General features: G+C 53.8%; 1 protein-coding gene across 1 annotated transcript; it reads left to right on the top strand.

Annotated features, from left to right (window-relative positions):
- The first annotated feature begins 3,387 nt into the window (after positions 1-3,387).
- On the top strand, positions 3,388-17,625 carry NT5C1A (5'-nucleotidase, cytosolic IA). The gene is made up of 6 exons (XM_016220003.2): positions 3,388-3,531; positions 10,339-10,506; positions 10,949-11,078; positions 12,520-12,642; positions 15,485-15,669; positions 17,260-17,625. Exons 1-6 carry the CDS (start codon positions 3,388-3,390, stop codon positions 17,623-17,625), a joined length of 1,116 nt encoding a protein of 371 aa, XP_016075489.2.
- Positions 17,626-18,604: the final 979 nt, after the last annotated feature.

Genomic DNA, 18,604 nt, shown 5'->3' with positions numbered 1-18,604 from the left:
GGGGGCCAGCTGCCTTGGCAGGAAGCAATTAGGACGGAGGAAGGAGGCTGACCTGGCCTCAGGGCAATCATGAACCTAAGGAGGTGACTCAGAAGTCTGAGAACTTGGGGCTGCTATTCCCAGCTGAAGCTACACTGGGGGGATGGGGAGTCCTGTCTCCTGCCTGTCTTAGAGTGCACAGGTCCTGGGTTACCATCTCCTAAAAACGTTCCCCTAGGCCCTCATCATCTCTAGCCCAGGTTAGTCCACCTCCTGCTTTAAGGCTTGCTCTCTGTGCCATCTATCTGCCCCAAAGAAACAGGGGTGATCTCCCTAAAGCACAAATCTGACCATGTCAACTCTTCAAAGTCTCCCCGTCCTCAGTATCATAAACTCCGTAAAAGTCCCCCAATGCCCTGCATGATCTTCCATCTGCTGACTTCAAAAGCCTGTTTTTCCCTTGCCTCCCCCTCCTTCTCCCTGCGTTTGAGACACCCTGTATTGTCCCCCATTTCCCTGAGGGATCTCTTAGGCTTCTGTGCCTGTACACAAGCCATTGCCCCTCTCTTGGCCACCCATTCATTCTCCTGTCTGAGTGATCTCCTCTGTGAAGCCCTCCCAAACCTCAGACAATTGGCCCCTCATGTGTACACAGTTCATCATGAGATTCCCTGTGAGCTGAGCTGGGCACATGCAAGTCTCCCAGTAAAGGGGACTGGAGTAGTTGAGGCTTCGGGTTGCAAGTGAACAAAATGAATTCAAACAAGCTCAAGCAAAAAGGGAGGCTTAATGGCTCATGTAACTGGGAAGTTCAGGCTCCGCTGGATCCAGAGACTCAGTTTTGCACCCTTTTTCCCTCCATGCTTCTGCTTCTCTCTCTGTGTGGCCTCATTGGGCATCTCCCATGATGTTTCACCTGTCTCACAGGAAAATGGGTTCCCAGATCACATTGCCCCAAGTTAATAACCCCAGGGAAGAAAGAGCCAAATCTCCCAGCAACCCTATACAAGAGCATGGGAGACTGGCCCAACTGGGGCCACATGCTCCTCCTTGGCTTAATCACTGTGTCTGAGGAAATAGGGCTCTACAGTTGGTGAGGTCTAGGCCACATGTCTGCTCCTATGACCAGGAAGGCAGGGCCAGTTACGGTGGGAAAGACTGCTAGTAAAAAACACCAATAGCCACCAACTTTGGGGGGGGGGAGGCATTTGTCAAAGTGATGTGGAGAATCTCCTGTAAATTTAGAGATGGGCACTATAGCCAGGTCCTCAACTGGGACTTGGGAAAATGTCAGGATCAGAGGCAGCTCCTTCTCAGGGCAGCTGGGTTTCTCTTTTGTGGGGTCTCTGCTCCCTTCTGCACATCTCCCATCTCATCCACTCATCAGCTCATTCTGCTTGAAGCTCACTAAGGTCAACCAGGTCTCTTGGAAGCCAACTGTATATTTCACAGCAACCTCAGCTTCCACACTTGCGGTTGATTTTCCAGTCCCTGTTTCCCAATTCCAAATTCCGGAAAAAGAGGAATCTGGCTCAGATCAACTTTCAAACCCAGGCCACACAAGTCAAAGTTCACTGGACAGTATGGCGATGGCTCACCTTTGCGTCAGGTGCTCACTCCCACTTAAGTAACCACCCTATAAGTTCTTCCTAAGTGACCTCCTCTTCCATGAGGCACCTGAGAATACATGACCCCTTCCCAGAGTTTCATTATTTATTGCCATGTAACAAGCCACCCCAAAACTTAGTGTTTAAACAACAGTTTGTTTTTTCATGACTCTGTGGGTTGGCTGGGCTTAGCTGGGAGGTTTTCCTGCTTCATGGCTGGCGTCACTCATCCAGCAGCATCCCACTGGAGCTGAGCTGGGGCTGGATCAGCCGAGACAACCTCACTCATATGTGATGCTGAGAGTAGCAGGGAAACCACTGTTCTCCACTGGCTACTTATCCTCCAGGGCCACTCTGCCTCACCACATGGACTCTCCAGCAGGACAGTCCAGTCTTCTTTTTCTAGTAGCTGACTCCCAAGAAGGCAAAAATGGAATCTGCAAGGCCTCTTAAGGCTTAAGCTTGGAAACTGGATAACATCACTTTTACAGCATTCTATTAGTCAAAGCAAGACACTGGGTCAGCTCAGATTCACTTCCACCTCTGGATGGCAGGAGTGTCAAAGTCACATTGCCAAAGGGCAGGCAGGATGAGAGAGAGTCCGGGGTCATCTATGGAATAAATCTACTAGGCCTTGAGAAGGGCAAGTGGAAACATATTTCTCCAATCTTAAAACTTTTTATTGTTATTATTTCCCCCTTCCTCCCACACAAGGTTTAGTTGGTTTCCCCCAGGATGGCAGAGTCTGTCCAGGTCCCTCCATTTTGTACCCCCTCCCAGGCAGACACCCCCCAGGCTAAGCCAGTGTTTACTCCTGCTGCTCCCACCCACCCGTGCATGCTTCTAGGCTCACACGGAGATGCCCCTTGTCTGTTTCCTGGCCTGTGCCTTGGGATGGGTGGCATCCCGGCCTCTCCACCAAGGTCTCCCCATCCCTGAGACTCCGGAACGGTGGTCCAAGAGTCTTTGACTCTGAGGCTCCTCTTCTGCCTTCCCTCCATCCAGCCACTTCAGAGCCTGTAACTAATCATCCCAAGCTTGGCAAGTGGGACCTGGCAGTGCGCGCCCCCTGCTGGCTCTCGGGGGCCCAGCTAGAGCTCGGGTCTTGAGAGAGAATCCCCGGGAGTGTCTCAGGTCGGGGTCCCCCGCCGGGCGAGGAGAGCGTAGTCTCCACACGGACTTCGAGGGCCCTTCTGCCTCGGTGGGGAAGAGCTGCGGGGCGGGGCCTCCACCGTGCGCCCGGCGGGAGGCAGGCTCCTGCTGGTAGCGGAGCTGTCCATTCGCCACCTAGGGTTCGAGGGAGGGGACGCCGCTCAGGGCCCCACGGTCCTTGCAACGCAGGGGAAAGCGGGTTAGCTTGGGGGCGGGGGACTAGCTTTTCATTTTCTCTTTGGGATTCACCATCCTGGAAAAAAAGGCGTCAGGCCTCCCCTCTCCCCGCGATCCCGCAGCAGCCCGCAAGCCCCGCTTCAGGGCCCCTTCACCTGAGAGCTGGGAAGCCAAGCCCCCACCCCCACCCCCACCCCCACCCCATCCACCCGGGGCGCGGGGCGGCCGCGGAAGGAGGGCTCAGCTGTCCTCCGGGACTCACACGACGGCAACGCACCGGCCACCGGGAGGGCGAGTTTGGCACCCCCGCCCCCACCCCGCCCTCCCGCGGGCTCGCACGCCCACAGTCCCCGCCGCCGCCCGCCCCCTTCTCACGCCCGGGACGCGCCCGCGCCGGCTCCCGCAGCCCAGCCCCGCGAGCTCCGCGTCCCCGCCGCCGCCCTCCGCGGCGCGGCCAGGTCACAGCCGGAGCATGGAAGCCGGAGAGCCCCGGGAGCCCCGGGAGCCCCGGGAGCCCCGCGAGCCCGGGCCGGGGGCCGAGACCGCCGCGGCCCCGCGCTGGGAGGAAGCCAAGACTTTCTGCGACAACCTCTCGCCCAAGAAGAAACCCAAATCGGTAAACGCGGAGCAGGGGCGTGGAGGGAGGGAAGGGGAAAGGTCACCGGGGCGGGGGTCGGAGGCCCCCTGGAGAGGGACCCGGGGCGCCCCTCCCGGAGGGGACGCAGCTCCTCAGCACCAGCACGCTCCGGGCGGTTGGCTAGGGCTCGGGTTTATTTTGGGAGCTCTGCTCGGTGTTTTTCCCGGGGCTCGGGTTCCGCGCCAGGGTCCCCCTCCCCCATGCCGCCACCGGGCCCTGCTCGGGGCCCGCCGCTCAGTCCCTGTCGGTCGGGGCCGCCTGCGGAAGCCACCCGGGCCCCAGGAACCCGATCAGGAAACCCGGCTCCTTGCTGTGCGCCCCGGTTTCTGCCATCTGGGTACCGGGCTTCGGACTCGAGCCTAAGCGTTTGGGGTCTGGCTCAGGGCCTTGCACCCTGGGCTGGGGAGCTGTGCTCCCCGCGTCCTCAGGGTGCGCTCAGGGCTCCGCGCCCCAGCTCCCGCCCTGCTCCCCTCGCAGTGGGCATTAGCATCCCCGCTACCTCCTTGGGGGGCTCAGCCCCCCAGGACTCACGCAGAGGAGAGAGGTCCTCTTCCCATCCAACAAGTTCCTGATGGTCTGGTCGGCCCTGGGACTTGCTCACGCCCACTTCCCAGACCTCAGGGCTTGCGGAGGGGACTGAGAATAGAGGTTGGCTCAGAGCATCCTCCAGAGAGCTCCAGCCAGACCTTCAAGCGTCTTGCTGCTTCCCTCCAAAGGCCCTACCCCAGGAGCCCACCCGTCTGCAGGCATCCTGCAGCACCGCCAGGGCCCCTCAGCGACGGGGACTGAGAGGTGGGTTAGGCTGAGTCCCTGCATCAGGAGCTCACACTGTAGGTGGTGAGTGCTCAGGCCAGAGACCCTGCAAGTGCCGTGGGAGCAGAGGGAAGGAGTGACTGCCCACTAAGTTAGGCTTTGTAGAGGTGGCCTTTGAACTGATCTTGAAGCCTGAGTAGGTGTTTTTCCCCCCGTGCAGAGAGAAACAGGATGGGCAAAATGCATGGAGATGGCAACTGAGAGGGAGAGTGTAGGATCTTTGGGAGAAGAGTTGGAGGAGTGCAGAGGCCCATAGAGGGCCTTGAGTGCCATGTTAAGGAGCCAGGACCTTATTCAGTGAGGCTAGGGGTTTTAAAACTAGGTTCTGTGGAGCCCCATGCTTCAGGGAGTCTGCACACATGTGAATCCAATTAATTTTATTTCTTCAAAGTATGTTTTGAACAATTAAAAATGTATAATAGCCCTGGCCAATGTGGCTCAGTGGATTCTGAGGGACCAAACGGTCACCAGTTTGTTTCCCAGGTCAAGGGCACATACCTGGGTTGCAGGTTCAACCCCCAGGCACATGCAGGAGGCAACCAATCCATGTGTCTCTCTCACATGGATGTTTGTCTCTCTCTTCCCCATCCCCCCTTCCACTCTCTCTGAAAATCAATGGAAAAAATATCCTTGGGTGATGATTAACAACAACAATAACAAAGTATAATAAAACTCAACTCATTCAAATGTGTTATGTGAATGTTTAGCACCTTGGAGACCATGACATATTAGTTTATGTGGCAGGTTGATTTTTCTTAGCAAACCTCAGAATGAAGCTTTTCTGCGATCTGTTTAATGGAAGAGTATCTTGAAATTGCTGACAATTTATTGCTGAGTCTCTTGAGGCTTGTAGTTTAAAACAAAACAAGACATTTGCAACCACTTATTGGTGCGAATTGGGGTTTTCTCAATACTGTGCAAAAACCAACCACTGCAGAAAAAATTGACTAGATGATGAAGCTTAAGTCTGCCCTGGCATCCTAACTCCCACTTCCAAATTTGTCATCACAACTGTGTTGTTTTCATTGGTACATAAAGTATTATAATAAATACTTTATGTTGGTACATAAAGTATTATAATAAATACTTTATGTACATGTAATGCATATGAGTTTGTAAAATGAATTTATGCCAATATGATATGATAATATTTGGTTTACATATTGGGGTTTCCCCCAAGAGTTCATTTGAATAAAAGACCAACCTACTTTTTCAAAAAACATGAGAACCATTATGGAGCTATGCAGGGTTTTTCAGCAAGGGATTAACTTGGTTCCAGTTTCATTTTAGAAAGGTTGCCCTGGGCAGTGTGGTGGGTAGATTGGAGAGGGTGCGTCTGGCAGCAGGCAGGCTAGTGAGGAGGCTGGTCCCTGCCTGAGGAGCAAGCTGTCATGGCCTGGAGGTGGAGAGAAGGGGGTGGACGCTGGGAACTAGGGTGGTGAGTGAAGCTCACCAATTCATTTTCTCCCTAGGCACCAAGGAACCGGGGAACTCAGGCCCAGCTGTCAGTCATGACCCCTCTGTCAGCCCCTGACCCTCACAGTTTTCTGAGAGGCAAGGTGCCTGGTGGCTTCCTGGCCCCTACTCCTTCCTGCCACAGCCCCTCCTCCTACAGGCTATTTTGGGGACTGTAGGCCTCATGGGCCCCATTAGGGCCTGGCCTGGGTTTATTCTCAATCCCAGGAGCCTGAGTGAGATATTTAAGCCCTGGGACCCATAGGAGGCCCTCACCTCGTGGGGTCAGAGGACTTCCTCAAGGCAGACCTATGTGCTTCTCTCTCCTCCAGCAGCCCTTCTCCCTCTAAGTCCTACTAGAAATAACAGCTTTTGGCCATGTTCCTCTCTTGGTCCCAACAGGCAGAATCATATCTGCCTAAAATGAGAGCTCCTCAGACAGGCTGGGTGGGGCTGGGCTGCCCTCCATTACCCCTCCACTACGACCCCCCACGCCAGAGGGGGACACCAGCCTGGCCCCAAGCCCAGGTGGAAGGCAGGGAGAGCTGGCAGGAGCCTGGTTCCCTGGAGGCAGTGCTCTCAGGCCAAGTTCCTGGTCTAGGGTAAGGCTCTTTCTGACCTAGTTCCCAGTCTGAAATCTGGACTTCTTTCTGATTTCTGGAGGAACTGTCCCCAGGTTCACCTGACAACACATGACAGGGTGGCCTCCCTCTGCGGCTAGGTCCAGGAGGGTCTCTGGGTGCTTGTTCCTCCCCAGCTCTGGCCGACCTCCTTCACCTGTTTCTTTAGCTCCACCTGGACCCCGGACGGGCCCCGGCTCATCTCTTCCAGCTGGGATCCGTATTTCCCGCAGCAGCTCATGCCCTCCAGGCCCTTAGACTCTACCGCACTGGTACAGTGTCAGCAGGCTGAGCGGGAGGCAGGGTCCTGCCCCTGGGACCTCCATTCTGAGGGTAGAGAGCCCTGCCCTTAGAATCCTCAGTGTGAGCGCGGGGGGAGTGTCCCAGGGAAGTGGCTGAAGAGGAGTTGGGGTCTTCTGGGAGTTACTGAGGAGGGGCATATGAGGAGGTGGGGCTGTTGTATGGACAGAGGCCAAGCTAGAGGCCAGAGACTCAGGATCTTACCCTGGCTCTGCCTTGACTTTGCTGTGTGACCTAGGGTCATTTTCTGTCGCTCTCTGAGCCTATTTCCCCATCTTTAAAAGAAGGAAGTGGAGACTCCTGGAGTCAAGGCAGCTGGGATAGTTTTCTTGCAACGGCCCAAGGTGGGATGGGATAGGGCCTGGGCAGGTCAGCCAGAGGGGACCCACACATGGCAGTCTGGCAGGGACTGTGGGACAGAAGGTAAGGAGTGAGACCTTGGCTGGCTGCCTGGGCTGGAGTGGCCGGCTTGGGAACCAGCCTAAAGGGACTGGAAGGACAGCAGATTCTCTGTCCTTGAAGGGATGGTGAGCTCCGTCCCTAGGGCAGTAAGCCCAGGGGGTGGGACAAACTCAGCCCCTGTCCCGAAGGCCAACAGGCTTCCTGGGTTTGTGAGAGTGCGTCTCCCTACTCCCTTAACACCACCCTTACCATCCCTAGCCATCCCTCCCTCCTTTTTCTCTAGGTCTTTTAACTTTACCTTCTTTCCTTGAAGGCTCACAGCTGCTGAGGGGTTTGGGCAGTAACCAGCCCAAGGACACACAGATACACGGTAGTGGCCACACACTGGGAGAGTGCTTGAGCTGAGCCCCAGTGGAGAGGCACCTGTCCGGCCACTGCCCTGGTCTGGCCCTGCTGGACATGTGCAGCACCTTGGTGGAGTAAAAGTCAAATGCTGAGGTCTACCTCAAGAGCTTGGGGAGCTCTTTGGTCTTCCATTTCTACTCTGAGGTCTTAAAGCCTCACTAGCCACTTGCACCAGTCATAGCTACTTAAATTTAAATTGATTAAAATGAAATATAATTAAAAATTCAGTTTCTCACTCTCACTAAGCACGTTTTAGGTTATTCTGTAGCCACATGTAGCCACACTGACAGCTCCGGTCATTTCTATCATCACAGAATGTTCTATTGGACAGTGCTCTTCTGAAGAATGGCACGAATCTCTGCCTTGGGGACAGGTCATAAGCTCCATGGGGACAGGGATCACACCTGTCTTGTTTCCTGCCATGTCCCCAGCACAGTGCCTGTCACATGGTAATCACTCAATGTTGTCAACTGATTGGAACCCAGGCTTGACTCCAGAGAAGCAGCGGGGCCAGTGAGTGACCTGCGGGGCTAGCAGGAGCAAGCGACCAGAATGCGAGGTCCCTTTATGAGTCTTGTCCCCAACTTGAGCCTCTCATCTCTAAAGTGGGAATCACCCTTAGGTCTCAGAGATGTAGAAAGACTCTGGGTGTCTGCGAGTCCCTCAGGAAGCCACATCCTGACCCTCCCCGGGGATTTAAAGGGCCCAGCTGTTGGGGTGATGGCATGCCCCTGGCTCCAGTCTACTGGAGGCGGTGAAGGAGCTCTGGGGCCCCTCTGGGACCCTGAGAGAAGGCCCTCTGCAATCTAGCAGCTTCCTACTCTTCTCGGCTCACCTGTACTCACCCCCCCAGGCCCTGGGCTCTGCTCACCATGGATGCCCGTGGATGTGCACACCTCTTCATGTCTTCCTCCACCCTCCTGCTCCTCTCCCATGACAGTTTCCTCTGAACCAGTCAAGACCTTGCTTTCACCTGCCTTCTGTGCCTCATTTCAGTCCCTTTTGCATCTGTTTATGTGACTTTCTTCCCTACCAGCCTGTGAGCTCTGAGGACAGGAGCCAAGTCTCTACCAAGACCACCCTTAGGCAGAGCTCAGGTGCCTGGCACAAAGAACCAGTAAATGTTTACCAAATTTGCATCAACCAAAAAATATTCTCCAAGCATCTACTGTATCAAGCAATCTGAACAAATTAGGGCATTACACTGAAGTTTCTGGTTCATGTTAAATTTGTCATGGCAAATACTGTTTCTCATTGAAATATATTACTTAAAAGTTCAGAGGCATTAAAAATTTACTGAGCTTTATATGCATATATGCACAACCCAAGGACACGGACAATGGTGGAAGGAGGGACTGGGGAGGGGGATGGGACAGGGTGGAATGGGTTATTGGGGAGAAAAAGGGATATTTGTAATATTTTAAACAAAAATAAAAATTTTTTAAAATCCTTAATCTAAAAAAATAAAATAAAATTTACTGAGCACATACTATGTGCTAGGTACAGTTCTAAGCACTAGAGATACAATAAGTGAACAAGGTAGTCATAGCTCCTCCTCCCTCAGAACTTAGGCATGGTTCCTACTTCCTCTCTAGAACTCTGTATAGAAATAGAAATAATTAAATAAGCAATTATACATTAGTGTTAGATTTTACTAAAAAGGAAATAGGAAAGAAAAAGGAAATAGAACAGGTAGCAACCCCATGACTAGGAGTGAAGGAAGGCTTCTTAGAGATGGCGTGTAGTTTGAGACCCAAAAGTTGGGTAGCAGTTAGCTGGATAAAGAGTCAGGGAAAGAGCAGATTAGGAAGGGGAACAGCGTGTGCAAAGGCTCAGAGAAAGAATGGAAGGGTCAGCTTGAGCAAAGTAGGGTCACGGGAACGTGAGAGTGGAGACCGAGGTAGGGGTCTGTCATGAAGAGCTTCCTACTCCATACTAAAGGCTACTGACTGGAGTCAGAAGACTGGACACCAGTGAAGGGGAGGGGGCATGTGATCAGATCCAGCTTGAGAAAAATCTCATGACAACAATGTGGATGACAGATTGGAGGAGATGAGAGATGTTGAAGGACTGGACTATGGTGGGGAAGACAGAAGTGGATGGATTCCAGTGGAGCTGACAGGTGCTGGTGACTGATTGGTGGGAAAGGGAGCTGAGGAAGAGGGAAGACGTGCGTTGACTGCCGGGCTTCTGGGTTAGGTGACGAGTGCGTGGTGATGCGGAGCAGTGAGATGACGAAGGAAGGAGGAGTCCAGGTTCAGGGGTGGATTGTGGCAGGAGTTCAGCCTTGGGCATGTTGAGTTTGAGTGTCTGTTAGTCAACTGGGACAGTTAGATACACGAGTCTAGAGCTGGAGAAAGATGTGGGCTGGAGATAAATTTTCTTATGTAATTGTCATATTTCAAGGTACCATTTCCTCCTAAGGGTATGCAGCTTTTATTTTCTAATGGAAACCACCTGGAGACCATCTTGAGCATCAGTCATACTCTCGCTCCATTCACTGTATTCATTTTTCTGTTGTGTCCCGATGGCTGGCTAGATTGCAGACTCCCCGAGGGCATGTCCCTGCCATCCCAGAGTGCTTCTTGGTGGGGAGCCATCATCTCCCTCAGTCCCCAGATGGGTCCTTCACAGAGGGGTTCCTGTCCTAGGCCTGTCCCTGCCCAGGACTAAGCCTCCAAGGGCAGAGGCTGGGCCTGGGTCTTCTCTCTGCCCCAGGACCCAGAGGGGCTGGCACATGAGACCCCCCTCAGGGGAGTGTGATGATGGCCCTTCTCCTGCACCCCGGCAGCCCAAGCCTCAGAACGCAGTCACCATCGCTGTGTCCTCCCGAGCCTTGTTCCGCATGGACGAGGAGCAGCGGATCTACATGGAGCAGGGCGTGGAGGAGTATGTGCGCTACCAGCTGGAACACGAGAACGAACCGTTCAGCCCCGGGCCCGCCTTCCCCTTCGTGAAGGTGAGCGGCAGCCCACCGCTAGCCAAACAGTGCCTTGGTTAGAAACGAGCACTTGCACGGGCGTTTGAGTAAGGAGAAAGCGCCCTCTGGGAAGATGCTACACCACAGGAGAGTGGCTGGCTAGGGACAGAGCCACTGTGGGAAGAAGAGGCCCCCCCATACTCTGGACTAATGCAGCCCCACACCAGCAGACCACCCAGCCTGGTGAGTGGAGCCCGGGCTGGATTTCAGCCTTCGCTCACGCTGCCAGTGAGGCAGCCCTGAGCAACAATCGACAAGGGCAGAGATGGGGAGACAGCCCATGTCCACGGACCTCCCCCAGCCCCTGGCCCCTGACCTCCCCCCCATTGGATTCCAGCTCACTGTCCTCCCCAACCCTGGCCACCAACTCCAAATATTAGTCCCTGGTGGTCTGAGCTGGAGGCCCCCCTCTCCCATCCAGGCTCTGGAGGCTGTGAACAGGCGGCTTCGGGAGCTGTACCCAGACAGTGAGGACATCTTTGACATCGTCCTTGTAACCAACAACCACGCCCAAGTGGGTGTCCGTCTCATCAATAGCATCAACCACTATGGTGAGCATGAGGGGTCTGGCCATGGGATACCCCTGCCAGACACCTGGGGATTGGGCCCCACCCCTGCAGGGTAAGGGTATACCAACTAGAACCCCAAAACCAACGGTGTGCTGGTAAACTGACTCTTTAAGAAACAACAACGATAACAACAACAAACAATTGTACATTGCCATTTTTAGGTTGTAAACATTTTCAACTGCTGGTAGCTTGTAACATTTCAAGCTACCAGCAGTTGAAAATCTAACTGGCTCAAAAAATCCCAGGGTGTTTAACATTCGGTTCTTACAAGCCAGTATGAACCAGCTCCAGCACACCACAGCACAGGCCCCACTCCCTATGTGATCAGCAAGGTACTTGCTGCCCCTGTGCCTCAGTTTCTCTAGCTACAATCGGGCTGACAGGCCTCACAAGGCTGCTGGGAGAAACATGCTGTCGTCAGAGTGAATGGGGGTTTGTGGTTTCATTCAAATTCTTAATAGAAAGTAATAGACCCCCCAGAGCTCGTTTATGTTGAAAAGAATCTTTTATTAGGTTACAGGAGTGTCTCTTAGAACCACAGGACAGGAAAATTGGTCCTAAAAGGCCTGCAACCAAGAACTGGAATCTCTCCTGGGCTCTTTCTCTCTCTGCGCCACGTGAGCCCTCATCTGCTTCTCTCAGCAAGCCTGTTTCTTTACTTTGTTCTTTTTTCCCTGGTCTCCTTCCCTCCTCAAACTAGGCTTCTCTGTTTTTCCTGAACATGGCCAAAATTCATACGTTTACAAGTCCTTGTTTTAAGCAACCAAGAGAGTCTAGTTGACAATTTTTTTAATCCGAATTTCAAATTACTGGGAGCAGGAATGATATTCAAAATATTTAACCACCTGTGGTGTGGGCACCGAGTACTGAGGACAGACAGCACCTATAGGATTGGAGCCCGGCCAGAAGGACCCCTGCTGTTCCCGCATAACCCCTTCATTGTGGATTGTCCTGCTTGAGGGTTTCAGTAGTGCTGGGCTAACTCAATGTGCTCAGAGCAGCAGCCATTTACCAACCAGCAAATGTTTTACAACCTGTGCAGGCATGGGTACTAGGTGACTATCAGCCCAGGCTGTCGGAGAATCTGGGTGGCCCAGCTTGGGTCAGCTGTTTGTCCCCTATCCAACCCCCTATGGCCAAAAGGGCCACTCAAGGCTGGGGACCCACCTTGTATAGTACTATGACTCCCTGACAAGAGGATGTTCCTGTGAGCCAGGCAATCACTCCAGAGATGTGATCATCCTCATTTCATGGATGAAGGATGGAAGGGCTTAGAAACGGGAACCACTGGCCTAAAATCACTGAGAATCACTCCACTGCCGCCCCCTCAGAACCAAGAGGGTGTCTATTGGACACAGAAGGACCAGTCTGAGGCTAAGGGTTGGCCCGGGCATCACCTGGGTGTTCTCTACCTCCTCCCCAGACCTGTTCATCGAGAGGTTCTGCATGACAGGTGGGAATAGCCCCATCTGCTACCTCAAGGCCTATCACACCAACCTCTACCTGTCAGCTGACGCAGAAAAGGTTCAAGAAGCCATTGACGAAGGTGAGTCAAACTAGGGAAGAAGACTATGGGGAGTCTGGCAAAGGGGTCCCAGAGGTGGGAGGCCTGGTCCTAAAGCCCTGAGCAGGTGCTAGGGGTTGCCATGGTAGCTGGAAGGGGCGTACCTTTCTTAATTCCTATGACCTGTCCTATAAACTCTGAGAACAAGGCCCCACCTATTCCACTTATTGCCCATCTATTCCACTCTCCCACCCCCTGCCCTACCATGTTAAGGATGCTTTTACAAATCACCGTCACCCAGGCTTCTGTTTCCATGGAAACCCTCCTTACAGCCCAGAAACTTACTCCCTTCTAGGAATCCTCCAGCTAGGTAGGAGTTCTGATTCCTGTGTGACCATGGGCAGTCTTTACCCCTCTCTGGGTCAATGGGGAGAGTGATAAGTATCTGGTAAGCCTGGGCAGTGAGTATGGCCTGGGAAATGGCCAGCATCCCAGGAGCCGAGGTGAGGTTAGGAGACCCAGCTACAAGCACTGACAAAGAGAATTTCCCCCCATGGGTCTCTTTCAAGGGGCAGTTTTGGGTGGTAGGCATAGCTTTGGCCCTTTGACAGGGTGTGTATTCCTATTGCATATGGAAGAAAACAGGCTGACAGGCTCTTCAGGCTAAGCACTACTGGCAGGTTTATCAACCAACAGTATATTCACTTTTCTCCTTCATGCTCTCTCCTGCCTAGAAGCCTGGCCTCTCTCCCTGATGCCTCACTCTTCTGAGCTCTTGGACCTCTAGAAGGCTATCTTTAACCAGGAGCCAGCAGCTATTTCCCTACACAGATGTCACACCCTCTGGTTGGGGCCTTGGCACTGGCCTGCATGTGTACCTCTATATGTCTGCAATTTGAGCTCAGGCTAGAGAGCAGGGGGCAGTCAGGGGGCAGGCCCTGCCCAAGGTGGGGTGGTTCTGGTTCATCTTGGCTCCATCATTGGCAGAGCTGAGAGGGTGCCTGGCGTGATGCCCAGGGCCTAGTCCTACTTGTAATATCCTCAGGCTAACAGAGTTGCTGTGGGGTTGACGCTGCTCGCCTCTCCCAGAGCCCTGCCTAAGCCCAGCCCCTCTGCTCTCAGGTTCCCAAAGAGCAGGGCTGAAGCGACCTTTGGAGAGATGAAGAATAGGGAATGGCCCCGGCCAGTTTGGCTCAGTGGTTAGCACATCAGCCTGCAGACCAAAGGGTCATGGGTTTGATTTCTGGCACGTGCCTCAGTTGCAGGCTCGATCCTCTGCCCGGGTCGGGGGCGTGTGGGAGGCAAACAATCTCTGTGTCTCTCTCACATCGATGTTTCTCTCTCTCTACCCCTCCTCCCTCCCTCCCTCCCTCCCTCCCACTCTTTCTATCAATGGAAAAATATTCTCGGGTGAGGATTAAAAAAAAAAAAAAAAAAAAAAAAGAGCCCGGCCGGGCGTGGCTCAGCGGTTGAGCATTGACCTAGGATCCAGGCGATTGGGGTTCGATTCCCGGTCAGGGCACATGCCCGTGTTGTGGGCTTGATCAGTGACTCTCTCATCATTGATGTTTCTATCTCTCCCTCTCCTTTCCTCCCTCTGAAATCAATAAAGATATATTAAAAAAAAAAAAAGAATAGGAAATGGACTGAACTGGCTGACCAGGTCTCCTGCCTCCTAGCCCTAGCTCTCTTGTCCAGTGTAGCTCTAGCCTGGAGCCTGGGTTTCTGACAGGCACCCTTGACCTTCTGGAGAAGCCCGGGGTTGCCGAGAGTCTGTGCCACCTCCCATGTAATTAGTGCTGCCTCTCATGGCCACCCATGTTGCTTCAAGGACCCCTGAATGGCCAGGCTGCCCTGAGTAGAGCATTCCTGGGTGCCCCTGTGGCAGTAGACTAAGGGTTCCCACACTGACTCCATCCCAGACTGCAGCCTGGGACCTCAGCCCCAGACAGAGCTGAAACATCTTCAATTTTACCTTGGCTCAGAGTAGGCGAGAGGCCTGCCGGACTCAACAGCAGGAGAGTAAGGCCCGTCTATGGCCATACCACCCTGAACACGCCTGATCTCGTCTGACCTTGGAAGCTAAGCAGGGTTGGGCCTGGTTAGTACTCGGATGAGAGAGAGAGGCCAAGCCAGGGTCAGGGCTTCTTCCTGCCCCCCCCAGGTCTGTATCAGGAGCTGTGAGGAACTCCAGGAAGGACATTAGTGGCCTGGGGGACTCTCCTTTCCAGCCAGGATTGACATTCGGATGGTCCACACCAGCATAACCTTGCTAGATATTAAAGTATTGACATTCCTCCATACTGATTGATAAATGGCTCCTGCCCTGAGTCCTCCAAGTGCCCCCCTGTTCCCAGGGACTCCCCTAGACCTTCCCACAAAGGAACAACTAAAAGGAAACTCAGGCTTAGCCCAGGGCCCTCAGACCTCTGCTCAGAGCAAAAGCCACCATCCATCCTTATTGGGCAGGGTTTTGTGTTTTTTTAAAAAATATATCTTTATTGATTTCAGAGAGAGGAAGAGAGAGAGAGAGAGAGAGAAACATCAATGATGAGAGAGTCGTCATTGGTTGGCTGCCTCCTGCACGCCCCCCACTGGGGATCAAGCCTGCAACCCTGGGCATATGCCATGACCGCGAATTGAATCTCAATCTCTTGGATTATGGCTCAACCGCTGAGCCATGCCTGGCCAGGCTGGCCAGGTTTTTAATATTCTGAATATTACCCCCATTCACCTTGCTCTGCATCCTCGGTGAGGCAGGTGAGGCAGGTGAGGCAAGCATGACCTGAACTAGCCCTCTCCTGGCCCCAGGCAGCTGAGGCAGGTGTCAGGAGGCCCCGATTGCCAGGATAAAGGCAGACAATGTTCGCCTCTCTCTGCCCAGGGATCGCAGCTGCCACCATCTTCAGCCCCAGCAGGGACGTGGCTGTATCCCAGAGTCAGCTGCGCGTGGCCTTCGATGGGGATGCTGTGCTCTTCTCGGACGAGTCGGAGCGCATTGTCAAGGCCCACGGGCTGGACAGGTTCTTCGAGCATGAGAAGGCCCATGAGAACAAACCCTTGGCCCAGGTGCTCCACACACTCCCCAGAACCCCTGAGTGGAGCAAGGTGGCTCCTCAGAACCTGCCCTTGGCTGGAACCTCCAGCCCAGAACCAAACTCTGAGGTTGGCCAGAATCCAACCAGGCCCCTTAACAAGCCTCCAGCCCTCATCCCTCTCACCTGAGCCCTGGGTCCCCTCAGTGAGCTTCTACCCCTTCACTGAGCCCCTATCCCCCTCACTGCAGTCCCACCCTCCCTTTGAAGCCCCCATCCTCTCTCTAAGCCCCTCTCTGAAGCTCCTACCTCTCCTTTGCAACTCCTAGCTGAGGTCTCCATCCCCTCCTGGAAGTCCCCATCCTTTTCTGAGGTCTCCCCATCCCTTCTCTAAAATCCCCATCACACTCTGAAAGCCTCACCCTCTCCCTCTGAAGCCACCATCTTCTCCTGGAACCCCCATCCCCTCTTTGAGAATCCCTGCCCCTCTAAGTAGGCTCCCCTCCTCCCCAAAAGTCCCCATTTCCCTCACTAGAGAAAAGGAAAAGCTGGACTGGTGCCCCTCACTGGGGCAGGAGATCCAGCTGGGTCTGGGGTCTGGAGCACCCCTCTGCTTTGGGCCACTCCAGCCCTAACTACCTCCTGCATCCATCCATTGGCAAGGGGCTCAGGGACCCTCACTCACTATCAAACTGCTCTGGAGTCTCCCTGAGAGCAGAATATGCCCCAGAGCCTGGTTGAAATTCCTTGGGGTTGGAGCCACTGGGATTCTCCAGCCCTCCTGGGAGGTCCTATTTGTGCCTTTAACAAAAATCTAGATCACCCCAGAGTCCCTCTTTCCAACAGCTCAGCAGGCTCCAGTGGTGGCCCTTGAATATTCATTTCACTTCTATTCTCATTTATTCCCTCTGAAATCCTTGGGAATCAGGGCAGGACAGTTTTCCCACTAAGTGGTAGGCAGAGCCCAGAAGACCACTGCTTGCTCCGGTCACCCAGCAGGTGAGGAGTCTCCAGGATTGGAAGCCCACCTTCCCTTATTCCTAGCTGCTGTGTGGCTTTCTTCTTTACCATCCTCTGGTTCTTTACTCACTGTCCTCACCAACCTTCATTGTTCTCGGCACTGCAGAGAGAAAATCCTTTCCCTGACCCTTGAGAGCCAGAGCATGACACCCTGAGCCAGTTACACATGGTCTGTCTGTCCATGTTGTTTGTAGCTGAAATCCATTCTGCCTGGAGGGTGCCCGCACCATGGTTGCTAAATATTTTTAATATTCTCCTTCTGGTGAGCACAGAGGGTCATACTTACTGAGCTATAGGACAGACACCCATGTACCCAAGGGGCACACAGATGGACATACATAGTAACAGCTGTCCTGATATGCTATTCTGACACAGACATCCCCAATCACAGCAGTACAGGCCCCCAGACAAACACAGGTACCTGCAGTCCCACTGATGCGCACAGAGGCCTGAGCAGGCACAGCAGAACTGAGAGATTTGGGGATCTTGAGAAGCTTTCCCACCCAAACATCAAGACATGAATGCTTTAGGGAGGAGCCCAGCTGGAGAGGGGCAGATGTTTGGGAGAGGGATGAGCTCACAGTCTTCCCTTGCCTTCTCTTAGGGACCTTTAAAGGGCTTTCTGGAGGCCCTGGGTAGGCTGCAGAAGAAATTCTACTCCAAGGGCCTGCGGCTGGAGTGCCCGATCCGCACCTACTTGGTGACGGCACGCAGTGCAGCCAGTTCTGGGGCCCGGGCTCTCAAGACCCTGCGCAGCTGGGGCCTGGAGACAGATGAAGCCCTGTTCCTTGCAGGAGCGCCCAAGGGCCCCCTGCTCGAGAAGATACGCCCACACATCTTCTTTGATGACCAGATGTTCCATGTGGCTGGGGCTCAGGAGATGGGCACAGTGGCTGCCCACGTGCCTTACGGTGTGGCACAGATGCCTCGGCGGACTGCACTTGCGAAGCAGGCCCCAGCTGCACAATAGCTGAGCCACCAGCTTCACTGACCCACAGTGCTCCAGGCACAGCTCCCTGTCACACTTCGCCATGTCATCCAGTGGATCCTTCTAGTCCCCTGCCACGCTGCCTTGCTGCATGTCCGCCCTCATCCCCGTGAGTGGGGCACTGGTAGGCAATTGTGCAGACTGGGCCGGCATTCTCACCAGCCCTCATGTTGGGCCAACACGGTGCCATGATGCTGGCTAGGAAAGTAAGACTGTGGCTGGATTTCAGGAGATGTTGATGGGACTGGGAGTGGGGGGACCAGAGGAGCCGGGATGCCTCAAAAGGCTTTGGGAGGAAAGCCAGCTCAGTGTAGTACAGAGAACACCGCTTCGAGAGAGAAGGGATCTGGCCTCCAAGCTCAGTCCTGGTATTAACTGCATGACTTTGAGTAAGTCCCTCCCTTTCATGGGCCTCACTTTTCCTATATTTTAGGTGGTTTTAAACTCTCCTTTAGCTAAAGAAGCTTGGTTTTATAAGATTCCTCTCTTTGAATGAAGCATTCTGAGCCTGGGCTGCTGCTGGTCTACACGGCATTTTTGCACAGATTACAGAAAGACGCCATCTCTACAATGAATTATGAAAAGAAGGCCCTTCCTCTGGGCCTTTCCTCTGGCTGTACCCATGCTGGGGTGCACAGCTTGCTTAGCAGGATGTAAGTGGTATGCTATACCACTGGCTCCTCAGCCCAGAGGCCTTTGTCAACTGGGCAAAATACACAATATTCCACAGCAACCCTACCTATCATTTTACACCTTTGGGAACCACTGGACAAGATGACCCAACTGAGCCCTGTGCTCCTCTAATGAGAATCATCAGGGGTCAGCTGCCTGGGGGGGAGCCCCTGTGAAAGAAACGAGGGAGTGAATTAAACCTGCATGCAGCCAGCAGGGGGCACTGCAGGCAGTTTTTGGGGAGCAGCTTTAGTGGCAACCTGCTTGGTGCTTCCTTTGCTTTTGCTTG

This window comes from Miniopterus natalensis, chromosome 9 (assembly GCF_054644295.1).
Source record: "Miniopterus natalensis isolate mMinNat1 chromosome 9, mMinNat1.hap1, whole genome shotgun sequence".
NCBI lineage: Eukaryota > Metazoa > Chordata > Mammalia > Chiroptera > Miniopteridae > Miniopterus > Miniopterus natalensis.
The sequence above is the reverse complement of the archived record's forward strand: the minus strand, read 5'-3'. Positions and strand labels throughout refer to the sequence as shown.

Excerpts from the sequence above, each read along its gene's own strand:
- NT5C1A (XM_016220003.2), top strand. The coding sequence starts at position 3,388 with ATGGAAGCCGGAGAGCCCCGGGAGCCCCGGGAGCCCCGGGAGCCCCGC. Across the intron at positions 10,507-10,948 it reads CCGCCTTCCCCTTCGTGAAG|GCTCTGGAGGCTGTGAACAG; the intron begins GTGAGCGGCAGC and ends TCTCCCATCCAG. Across the intron at positions 12,643-15,484 it reads TCAAGAAGCCATTGACGAAG|GGATCGCAGCTGCCACCATC; the intron begins GTGAGTCAAACT and ends CTCTCTGCCCAG.